This window comes from Montipora capricornis, chromosome 7 (assembly GCF_036669925.1).
Source record: "Montipora capricornis isolate CH-2021 chromosome 7, ASM3666992v2, whole genome shotgun sequence".
NCBI lineage: Eukaryota > Metazoa > Cnidaria > Anthozoa > Scleractinia > Acroporidae > Montipora > Montipora capricornis.
Window position 1 is genome coordinate 17447122 of NC_090889.1, and position 12108 is coordinate 17459229.

Below are 12108 nucleotides of genomic sequence, written 5' to 3' on the forward strand. Positions count from 1 at the left end.
TTCAGTGTCTTTATTATATCTCTCAGATAGTACGCGCGCTGTAATTGGCTAAATTAGCGGGCCGTATTCTACAGTACGGCCCGCTGTACAGCCCGCCGGCTAAATTTAAAATTTCGACAAAACATCATCTAGCGAGTTTTTCATGTCATTTCTGTTGCATAAACTTGTACTGAAAACTGTTTGAATCTTGCAAGCAACTATTTCAAACTTAACAGCCAAGAAGATTTAGTTCATGGGATTTTGGCACGGCATTCCGGCTTTGTGCCAGTTGAACCTTCCGCTTCACTTTGACTAGTTTCCTTGCCCGCGCACCGGTTAACTTCAGAGATATAATAAATATCTTACTTACCTCGTTTTCTCGGTCCGTACTGTAAGTTACGGATCCTCGTTTTTTCCCGTTGATTTATGGCCCGCGCGCTTCGCGCTTGGGCCATAAATCAACGGGAAAAAACTCGGTCCGTAACTTACAGTTCGGACCTCGAACTCGGTTAGTAAGAGGTATTTATTTCAAATCGGTCCGTGCCAATCAAGTTATTGGCTACTTCGCCAATGGTTGATGACATGAGCAAGATGGACGAATGAGAGAAGTGATCCTCGCTCTTACCTGGAGAATTGAAGCAATTGTCTCATATGGACACCTAAACATTTCAGGTGGCTTCAACGAGATTGGAACCCATGACCTCTCTGCGATACCGTTGTAATACTCTACCATCGCAGAGATCATGGGTTCGAGTCCCGTTGGAGCTACCTGAAATTTTCGGGTGTCCATAAGTCAAGAGACAATGGGCCCTTTGCATGAAACTGTCACATGGTATAAAATCTGCCCTGCTGATGGGCAAGCTACGCAGTGGCATGGGACATCCAAAACATAGAAAAGTCACGCTCGGCTGGTTGAAATAGCTTTGTTTTGGAGGCTGTTTCATTCTTTTGCCATCTAGCATGGCGCATTTTGTACAATGTGACAGTATCGTGCAAAGAGCGCATTACTTAAATTGTACAGATAAGTTCGAGAACCACTTTTCTCCTTCGTCTATCAGCCGCACTTCGAATTCACATATAAAACAATTCTTTCATTCATGAGCAAGATGGAATAATCGTGAAATAAATAAGATAGCTCAAACTATATTGTGCAGTGACGTTTTTAGACTTTTTAGTCACCGTAGCCGTTGTCGTTCCTCAAAACTCCCTAATTACATACAACTGAACGGGTATAATTGGAAAAAAGGAGAGAACTAGTCACAATTGATTTTGCTTTTGAAGCTGATCAACTCAGAATGTGGTATGAAATTTTTAAGGTGGCTGTTAGTTACGTTCCTTCCACTTCCACCCAACTGTCGCTAGATTTCTCCCGTTATTTTCCCGTATTAGAACCCTTTGCTAAGCTAAAGGGAAAGTGCAGTTTTTCCTTCGTAGAGTAACCTGTGTCCAAATTCCCAGAAGGTAGAATCTGTGTCTCTGGCAAAACAATCGGAGATATTTCTCTCGTGGTGCATACAATGATCCTTCAATGCCGATTCGACGTAAAGGCCGACCAGGCCCGCAGTCAGGATACCAGCAGTCTCTAGTATAGACGCAAGGGTGACATTGAATGCCACTTGATTTGAGACAACTCTCCGCGCGATAATGTGGTATGAGTTGGAGAAAATCATACCACAAGCAGTACCCTGAACAAAGCACAACAGCCATATGATCCATACCTGTGAAACGAGCCGAAACCATGTTGCAAGCACGAGGAAGATCGTCTCTGCCAGAGGGAAAAATGCTAGGACTGGGGAAGAGTTGAAGAAGAATCCAGGCGCAACCGCTCGAAGCATGGAAATGAATGAACGGCCAAGGAACTCGCCCATCATGGTACTCAGGACGTAGTGTTCGAAATCGCCCCTGGGTGAGAATTCAGGTCCCACGCCAACTCCGTCAAAAACAAGCGTTGTCAGAATAGCAGTGAGTATTATGTACTCGCTGAAGTAGATCAGAAACAACAATAACATGTGATGAGAACAACTCCAAACTGAGTAAAGTCTTTGTTTCCAGCGAGTCGTTAAACGACAGTCTATTTCGAATTTGCTTCGCCGTATCCTTGATAATCGTTCCGTTGCGTTTAAGTTGCGTGAACTGGTTAGTTTTCCTTGTGACACTGCGAACGTGATGAGGAAAACTGGAGGCCATATTGCAGACACCAATATGGCGGTTCTTGGATCCACAATCAACCATACTGTTAGTCCTGTTATAACAAAATGAATGTGCGAGTCAGATTCGAGAAATTATCATGTTTGTCGAAGACAATTGATTTTCGGTTAATTTTGGGATGGATTGTTTAGCTAAGGGCGCCTAAGTTGATTACTTAGCATATTTGTTCTTGTTTGCAGACAAATATTTATGGCTGCCACGCTACAGAACGTTTGTTCCTGGATTTCTCTCAAAGAGGAACAGAAGGCAAAAAGAACTTTTTGTTTACACTTTAGAGCATGCGCAATAATGTTTTCCACTTTTTTTCTGGCATATCCGTCGTTTTTCCACCCAAAATTGTTTTTATTCCGATTTTGGGCCATCAGGATTGCGGCTTAGAATGGAGGAGTCAGCGGTCATTTTTGCAGCTTATGACGTATTATATGAGAAAGACATGCGAGATCTCTCCTTATAGAAGCAGTGGTTTTGACTGATGTTTGTCGTGAATATCGAGTGCTCGAAGAAACAGCAAAACAGCGAAGAAAATATCCACAGCAGCAGTTGTTTCTTTTGATTACGAAATCTCTGTTCCTCATATCATACGTCAAAGTAGGGTACCAATTTAGTTTTTGAGCTCGCACTGTAATTTTTTCGCAAAAAACAGAACACGAGAAGAAATAACCCCACACCCTTAACTTTACTTATGTTAGGCTTTTCGAAAGCAATGTTGGAAAAATTGCTGATTTTGGCCTTCAGTTTTCCTTTAAGCAATTTATGATAAAACAGTTATTGTATTTGGCTTTTGGGATATCCCGATTAATAATAATAATAATTGAAAATAATAATAATAATGATAAAAAAGTAAAAATAAAATAATAATAATAATAATATTATTATTTTTAAGGTCTCAGCAAGCGAATCAACCAACTCCGAATACCACTTTTCTCGACCTTGATTATTATTACACACAGAAATGATATCCAACAATTAATTATGCAGATGACCTGGTCAAAAAAATGGATTATTCCTGTAAAGTATTTCACAGGATTCTGAATACCTTAACCCCCTTAAATAATCTCTCTTTTCAGGTGCCTTGAAGAAGGAAACTGAGTAGTTCCAGACCCATTAAATTTTGTCCTTTTGCCCCCGCAAAGGACAGGAACAACCCATGAACCACTCTGAACTCTTTTCTGGGATAACATGATTAACCATCTTATCTTCCATGCATATCGTGCCCATATTTTGAGCTCATTTAGCCTTAGTTGGGCTAAAGGAAATTCACATTTGAAGAAAGCATAGAAATTTGCGTGGTGCATTTCTCAAGAAAGAGAATTTAATTGATGTTGGTCAACTATACAGAAAATTATAGCATCAGCAGTGAAGAAAAACAAATAAGGACAGAAATCAAATGAGGCCTAACACTACTGTGAATGTGACGGATGAAGAACCTTCCCTGATCAACAGCATCAGGAACTTCTTTAGCATCACCCAAGGACATGTAAAGAAAAATCGCTGACTTGGTTAAGTTTCGAACCCACGACCTCCGTTGCTCTGAAAAATGTCTCTACAATCTAATCCGGAGGTCGTGGGCTCGATTCGCACCCAGGTCGGAGATTTTTCTCTGTCCTTGGGTGATGCACAAAGAAGTTCCTGATGCTGTTGATCAACAAAAGGTTCTTCATCCATCACATTCATAGCAGCGTTAGGCATCACTTGATTCTGTATGTCCCTTACATATTTAGGGGAGATATCTTTGACGCCACCTATATATTGCCATTGATGTGCAAACCAGAGCCTCATTGGCTGTCCAAACAAAGGATCTTTTGTTCCTGTGGTTGGCACATTTGAATAACAAAAGCAATGTTTGTAAACGGATATCTTCCCTGTATGTACACACGCTACTTAGGACAGCACTCATTTACAAAAATGAATAACCTCAAAATAAGATAAATAACTATTACAAGGAAGGGAAAAATAGAAATTATGATTCACATTTCAGCCTGGTTTGACGAAATTTGAATGTCGCTTAAAAAGTTGCGATTCAAAGAGGCAACGTTTCCACCCTCCAGTCTTGTGCCTTCGTCAGGAGTGATCCAAAGCTACCGCAAGAGTCCCTTTAAGTGAGTTGCAAAGAACTAAACCAATAATTATATACTGTGAAAATTAACTTCAAACTCATTTGAAACTTTTCTGTAACAGCCAATTTTTGAGAATAAGTTAAAAAAGGTATAAAGCAGTGATCTATAAGTGAAATTATGTAAATGACTTTGTGTACTTCTTGAGAGCTGTTTGATCGTTCAAAATTCATGCGCGTACAAAATATGAGGATGTCGTGACAATGCCAAACAGTGGTATAATGCTTTAGAGACATGCAGTGCACGTAAGTATGAAAGTATGTAATTCTGGGCCATGGTTGCTCGTGGTGATCAAGCAACCTTCCAAGCTCTTAAAAATCTTATATTCTTGGCTTTCACCTACACGACAAGGCGGCCATGTTGGTTGGCAATACATCACAATTTGGAAGAAAGAAGTAACTCCTCGCACTAACTGGACAATTTAAGCAATTGTTACTTTATGAACACCTAAAAATTCGGCGGGATTCAACGGGATTCAACGGGATTCGAACCCATGACGTCTGTTGCGACGCCGCCGGTGACCGGCATCGCAGAGCCACTCAATCTCGTCCTCAGAGTCCGCTTTTCCTTTGGTCAGCACCAAGAACATGGATTCTGGCCACTTCCAATTTATGCGCAGTCGTAGTGAAGGTCCATTTTTGTAACCGTTGACAACCACTGTTGTTTCAAATTCCTGAGCGTGCGTAGACGAGCCGGAAGTCCGTGATTTGCGAACTTCCTGCCTTGGAAGTGGCCAGAGTCCGTGTTCATGGTGCTGACCAAAAGAAAAGCGGACTCTGGGGACGAGATTGAGAGCCACACGATTGGCAGCTGGTCAATTTATTGGGCTGAACGGTTCAGACCGTGAAAGGACTGATGAACGAAAGAAATAGACAGGAAGTTCGCAAATCACGGACTTCCGGCTCGTCTACGCACGCTCAGGAATTTGAAACAACTTATCTTCCGTATATAAACCGCAGTTCAAATATACATTTCCTTCGTTCACAATACAATTATTTTTCGCAGAAGTTGCATAATAATAAAGTTTAGTTCCCAACGGATAAACTGGTTATTGTTTTTGCCAACCAACATGACCAAGGCGACGTCACCAGCAAACCAGCCAAAACGTTTCATTTGTTGACCAATCGTACAGCACAAGAGGCGAGTGCGAGATCTCACGCGTCTGGATATTATATTTTCTGTCCACAATCTAAGGCCCCGGCCACACGTTATAATATTGATCAAGAGGTTGATAGAAGAACACCTCCCAACATTATGGAGCCTCAGCAACGACAACAGCGACGGCAACGAGAACGTCATCCCAAAATAGAAATTCGCGTTATTTTAATCGCTTCTTGACTATTTCAACCTTTTTATTATGACAGGGGTGTGGTAGTTCCTCCAAAACTGATACTGGTAGGAACAAAAAGTTAAATTCAAAGGTGACTTTGACTTTGATAGGAACGGCGCTTAATTTAAGGGAGAAAATGAAAATTTATCCTCAAGTGCTGACGTTGTTCATAAAACCTCAAATTTAGCTATTTCACGTTGTAGTTTTGCTGACGACGGCAAAGAAATGGGCAAAAGTGAAAAACACACGTGCAGGGCGTGCAAAGCTATATATTGTTTTTGCCCACTAAATATGCAAATTTGTGACGTTCTCGTTCCCGTCTCCGTTGTCGTTGCTTAAGCTCCCTAATGTTATAAGAACGCTTCTAAAAGTATTGGTTACGCATATAACATTGTTGGAAACGCGTTATTTGAGTCTTTGCAATATAACATGATTGTTGAAAGGGCGGCTACACGCTTCAACATTTGTTGTATGTTGGAGGAAATGTTTGATCGAAATCAAAACATTCTTCCAACACAAAATTTGCAACAAACGTCATCAAACATGCATGCTACACGTTCTAACATTGTCGATCCAACAATTTATTTTATAACAACGTTTGAACGTGTCAGTAGCCGGGGCTTAAGTAGATTGCTACTGGCTACTTATAACGGAATCATTTCTGACGTCACTGTTTACTATTTACAAATTGATATCAAAAGGTAACAGAACTTGTTAAACTAAGTTAAATATCCAATTATGCATTGATAACGAGCCAGTCATTAGCTATCAAAAAAACTGATAAAAAGCGCTAATGATACCATAAATTCTTTGAAAATTTTCGTATGTTGAAAGCATCATTGCTCAGAGATTATCTGGTAGATCGGGTTCAATTTTCAGAACAGGGGTATGTCTAGAAATCATGTACAAGTAATAGCCCACTTTCGATATATTAAAAATTTAGTTCTAAACAAAAAAGCATCATTTCGAGTCTGTGGGGAATAAATATAAGGATTTGTATGAGTTTATTCCTCAGAGCCTCGAGATGATGCCTTTTGTTTGGGACTGAACGCCAGTGAGACTGGGGACAAATTTTCAGAGATATCCCAATTGCAATATGAAAAACATTTTTAATATTCAGTACTTTATTCTCGGCTGACTGCATTAGAAAACAATAGTCTTGTGCTAACGAAGCAAAAGATGTAAGCAAAGATTCCCCTGTTACTGCCTCGTCGACTGAGAAGTCGTAAATCAACCGCGGTTTAAGCCAAAAGGAAACATGGAAGACTTCATTGTCATCAACCATAACAAACAGGAAAAAAGTACAATTGTACAAGCACTAACACGGAATATTTGAAGAAATGTTTGTGATTGTTGCAAGCCACTCTAATAATAGAATAAAACTCAAACCACTGAGTTGAATTAAAACAGCATGAAAAAAACTGCATAGCCGGATTTTGTGTACCTTCGCGTTTAATTGGTGGAAATGGTGCGGCATAAATTTGTTTCCACGGTTCATAAACAAAGCGGAAAAACTGTTGCAAGTTATAAACCGGAAAAAGCTAGAAATATTGATTCATTTCATGTTGAACCATTGCTTCTTCGAACAAATAACTTGCGGAATATTTTGTCAGAGAATGAGAGACCTTTTGGGGAGGACGTTGTATTTTCAACTTAAAGTACTTGTTTTATTGCGCAATCGTAGGTTGAATGTCAAGTGATCTCGTATGTGGCATCAAGTGGAATATTGCAATCATTTAATAAAACCACGTACGGATGATCTGTAAATCTCTATAGCGGTAGCGAAAGAAAACTTCAAATCAGTGGCTTATATATTTCCGAGAAATCCGGCTGTTATTCCTACACGACTATAAGAATTGTGAATTGTCTTCTGCAGTGGGCCATTTTTTATGTATTAATGACAAACTATATCGTATTCGACTGAGGAATTGTTCAAACCTGTTATACAAATATTATTGTTCTCGGTTATAATTGGGAAACGTTTCGCAAACTATCAGCCGCAACACAAATGCAATTAACTTTATTGGCATTCTTATTTTTGACAGGATTTCAGCATCTGTGAATTTTCCGCCTTTTAAAATGTCTTGTTCGGTGAATGACTCGCTGAACTTCCGGTACAAAATATTCTTCTTTTTAACCCAACTTGTTTCATGATTGTTCAGAATTCTAAACTGACAAAATCTGAAGCACCCGGCTTACTGTTATTATAAAACTGACGTCTTGCAAATTTCGACTTACCCACATATGTAACAGATCCAAGGATAGCCCCTACGCCCGTTCCAACGATAAACGAACACAGCACAATTTCTTCAAACTCCACAGCAGCCTGTATCAGCAGACTAATTTCTCCAATTCCAGTGCCAACAGAAACCAAACAGAGGCCAGCTAAACGTCCCTCGAGATGTGGCGTAAACACAACGCACAACTGTCCTGCTATCACAAAAGCAAAGGCTAGAAATACGCGGGGAACTTGCGACACTTGTCTCAAACACAGAGAGACAATCTTTAAGACAACAGAAGGAGCTGTTAGCCCTATAATTACTAGTCCAGTTGGCTTGCTCGTCCCGGCTAAGACATCTTGGCTGGCGCATACGAAAGTTATAAAAGGAGCCGTTAGTGAAATGCCCATTATGAAGGAAACTATAGAACATTTAGAGCTGGCTTCTTGCGGTTTGACGTGTTCTTCTTGACCCCAAACGTCACTCTCTGTCTCGGAAGAAGTGATGAATTCTTCATCGCTGCTTACTTCAGACATCATTTTGGTGTCTTTCAAATCAATCGTTAGCCTGCGCCTTTGTTTTTTGAAAACGGGATTCTTCACCTCTTTTGGACTTTCACAAGGTGAGACTCACTGACAGCAATACAAGGAAAAAACAATCATGTCAAACGCTTTTTGTTTGCGAGACGGGCAAATATTGTAACACAGTTGCATTGGGCCATGACAATTTACAAGTATGCTAATACACCCAAGAGGCTTTTGTGCTACAGGTATGAGGTGACGTGTAGCCGCTGAAATTTTATTCAATAAAATAGCAACAAAACGCTTTGTTTTTCCACATCACCACCAAATTTTGTCAGCATGGGCGATTTTTCTCGAGGCGAAAAGAAAAGAAAAGAAAAAACAAAGCAAAGTTAAACAAAAAACAATGGGCTTTCCAGTGGGTCATTGGAGCAAGAAGCGCCCTCTATTCAAGGTTGGACTGCGTTTCTCTCGAGAACAATAAGTTGTTTTTCTTGTTAGCCGACACAATTTTCATACACGTTCCAGCATTTCCATTAATTTTAGCTTGAAAAAACGCTCGGGGAAAGCTTTACTACGAAAAAAAATTTCAGGCATTTGCTCAGTATCTCGTTTCACACAGCAATGCTTTGATATATACATAAAATTACTAATTAGGTTTTTCTTCAGAGTTCGAATAAATTATTTTGAAAATGGATATAAACAGCGAATATCTTTTTCGTCAAGAAGGATCGATCATTATCGAGCCAGGATGCTTGAGTGCCAGGCTTTGTAAATTTGCCAAAGTAATGGCCAAAATTGGAATCCAAATATATGTGCCATTTTGCTCTGGTCATAAAAGTAAGGACAAGCTCTGTCGGAGATTTCACGTATGATTAATATGACTGGCGCCAGAGGTGTGCGTTCTTTGGAAATCACCGTCGCATAGTTGAAAGTACTAAATTACTTATATTACCGATGTATTGTTCTGTTTATCTCTTAAGTCTATGATAATAACACGTCGATATTTCACTTGCAAGACATAGTGATAACATTTTGCTGTTCTTTGCATTTGATGAAGCAGGTCTGCATGGGAGCAAAGTTTGTCAGTGCAGCGGGTAGAGAGTGCTCGCCTCGTTTCATTAATACCGTGTGCATTGTTAATTCGAGTCTTTTCTAGGGGAGATTGTCTCTCCGTCACATCGCTTCTCCCCGCTTGATCAAACACCAATATTTTTAACTGCTCAATTCGATATGGATTCATTGGATGAAAAGCTTGTACGGGGAGACGCCAACACTGATGCAATCCTTATATAATTCTTGTTTACTTTGGAAGAGTTTAACTTATTTAAAAACAAACATGCTTAAAAACGATCGTTTCGAAATTCAGAAAAACAAGAAGACACGCAGACAACGATCTTGCAAAACGCTTGTCCAAAGATTACACGGAGGTATATAGAGCTGAGGCAACGTGGATGGAGAGTTTCCTTGCAATCAAATATATTTAAGTGTGGTAAAAAGAACCTCTTACCTTATATTGCATGGCAATTTTGTGGGCAAAATTTCTCAAATACCACGCTGCTCATTAATATATAGTACAACCTCTAATGTTGTTGAATAATTGTGAGACACAACTTCAATATATGGGTGGATGTTTCTGTTGTCAGAAATCCGGAGTCAGGTTAAAACCGTTTTTACCTACGTTAAATTGGTGATCTTTATTTTACCTAGTTTGAATATGCACTCTACCTACAGTTTAAAGCAGCTATCAACTCCCCAAAAAGGATTTGAAATACCTATAACTTCCCTCCAGCTCTGTCTTAAGCATCTCAACACGTCTTCTCAATTTTTTGTATGATCTTATCGGTTTCTGTCAACATGTGACAACATAGTAAGGGAACAAAGAACTGTTTCATGCACTTATGGTGATGGAAATCGGACCCTCCATATCTACAGCCCCGTGTATTCACCACTACACTACAACGTTACGACGAACATTCTCAACCAGAAGCACGTGGTGACCTTGAAGCGTGTAACTGCAACTCTTTTCCTTGGAACAAAGCTGGGGATTTTAGGATACCAATTTTGTGCCCAAATATGGACAAAAATAAGAGCGAAGCTGCACGCGCGGGAAAATGCACGAGCTACGTGACATCCAATTAAAGAAATTTTTAAACTGAAAAATATCCAGCTTTGAGCCAGAGTTAAACGCTTCAAGATCATGAGCTGTGAGTTATTTTCATTATTTACTTTTCTATATAAAGTCAATGTTTTTATATTTGGATACATTTTGCTCGCGAAACAAACAAAGGACCGCCAATTTTAACCAATCAGAAGGAGCCACATCACGAGTGACTGCTTTTGTCATGTTTTTCAGGGACATGACAACTGATTTTCGTGCGAACGGGTATTCTAAAAATAGACTCATTTGTGACTTTGCTGGGGATCCCACTCATGGCATAACAACACTTTTGTCTAATTCACTCTTGCGACAACATACATTCGTATCAAGAAATTATCTATTGTACTGCCTTAACTTTTTCTCGCATCCCTAAAAAAAACAGCCTACTATTGACTTGTGCTGAGGAAGTTGAGCCGAAACTTGTTACTGGATATGGGGGTGGGTTGTGGTGAGATGCACGTTACATTGCTGAACACACAGGGGTACCCAAGGGGAACAATGCTTTCTCCTTTGCAGTGCAAGAACGAACTCGTTATTTTAATCCTTGACCGGTTTCCGTAGCATTAAGGACGGTGCCTACTAATTCAAAGGTATTTTTGCCTCGGTTTATGACTATGCAGGAAATGTAGATCTTAACAAGTGTTATTAAAATCCAAAAAGTAAATTGGGGGTAACCACGCATTTTTCAAAGATAATTCATGAATAAAGTAAAATACAAAGCCAATGTATGGCGTTCTTTCCCAAATTAAAGCTTAATTATCTTTCAAAAATGCATGGTTACCCCCAGTTTTCTTTTTTGGATACCAAGAGTACTTACTAAGATCTACTTTCTCCGGATAGTTTTAAACCGCGCAAAAATATCCCTGTATTAGTAAGCCTCACCGACAGGAAACCCGAGTATCTCGAGATGCGCAGAACCTATGCGCAATAACAATAGTAGGCATCTACGTTCTACAAACTGATATTGATTTGTCGATTGTTTTCTGAGCTAAACTCTTAGGCCCTTTTCGGTGGCTCCTCACCTTTGTTATTCATTAAGGTACCCTGGGTGCCAGAGGTTATTTTCTTCCGTCTCGTTTTAAGGCACTCCCCAAGCAAAACTTGTAGCTATACGGAAGAAAAAGGCTCTAACACCCAGTGTATAATTGACAGCTTGTTGCTTTGACATAGTGTGGCGTGAATAAAGTATTCCTCAACTTCATCATAAGTCCATAACCCAAAAGTTTCGATTTGCGATGGAGTGAGGACCATCAGTCTACGGTTTTTCTATTTTTAGAACGGCTACTGCTAGATGTTTGCCGGGGAATACAACGTATCGGCGTTGCATTCTGCGCACGGCTTTTAACACGTGCAATCGCTCGTGTGGCTACTTGGTTACGGACCGATCAGGAGAGTTGCGGTCATTTAGGCCCAATCTGATTGGCCATTATTTGGCGGGACCTGTATTCTAAGAATGCTTTCGACTGGGAAATCCGGATTTAGATCTTAATTTAAAATCTGGAATTTCAGATTTCCAATCGAACACGGATTTTGTCGCCGATCTCAATAATTGAAATCCTTCCTGATTTGGATTTCC

General features: G+C 39.9%; 1 protein-coding gene across 1 annotated transcript; it reads right to left on the reverse strand.

Moving 5' to 3' along the window:
- Positions 1–1105: 1105 nt before the first annotated feature.
- Positions 1106–8523, reverse strand: LOC138057490 (uncharacterized). The gene is made up of 2 exons (XM_068903502.1): positions 7870–8523; positions 1106–2221 (listed from the first exon to the last, which is right to left on the reverse strand). The coding sequence occupies exons 1-2, from the start codon at positions 8387–8389 to the stop codon at positions 1383–1385; spliced, it is 1359 nt and encodes a 452-aa protein (XP_068759603.1). The 5' UTR covers positions 8390–8523; the 3' UTR covers positions 1106–1382.
- Positions 8524–12108: the final 3585 nt, after the last annotated feature.

Coding starts and splice junctions, on each gene's coding strand:
- LOC138057490 (XM_068903502.1), bottom strand. CDS start 8,389: ATGATGTCTGAAGTAAGCAGCGATGAAGAATTCATCACTTCTTCCGAG. Junction 2,222..7,869: donor TGGATCTGTTACATATGTGG/GTAAGTCGAAAT, acceptor TTGTTATAACAG/GACTAACAGTATGGTTGATT.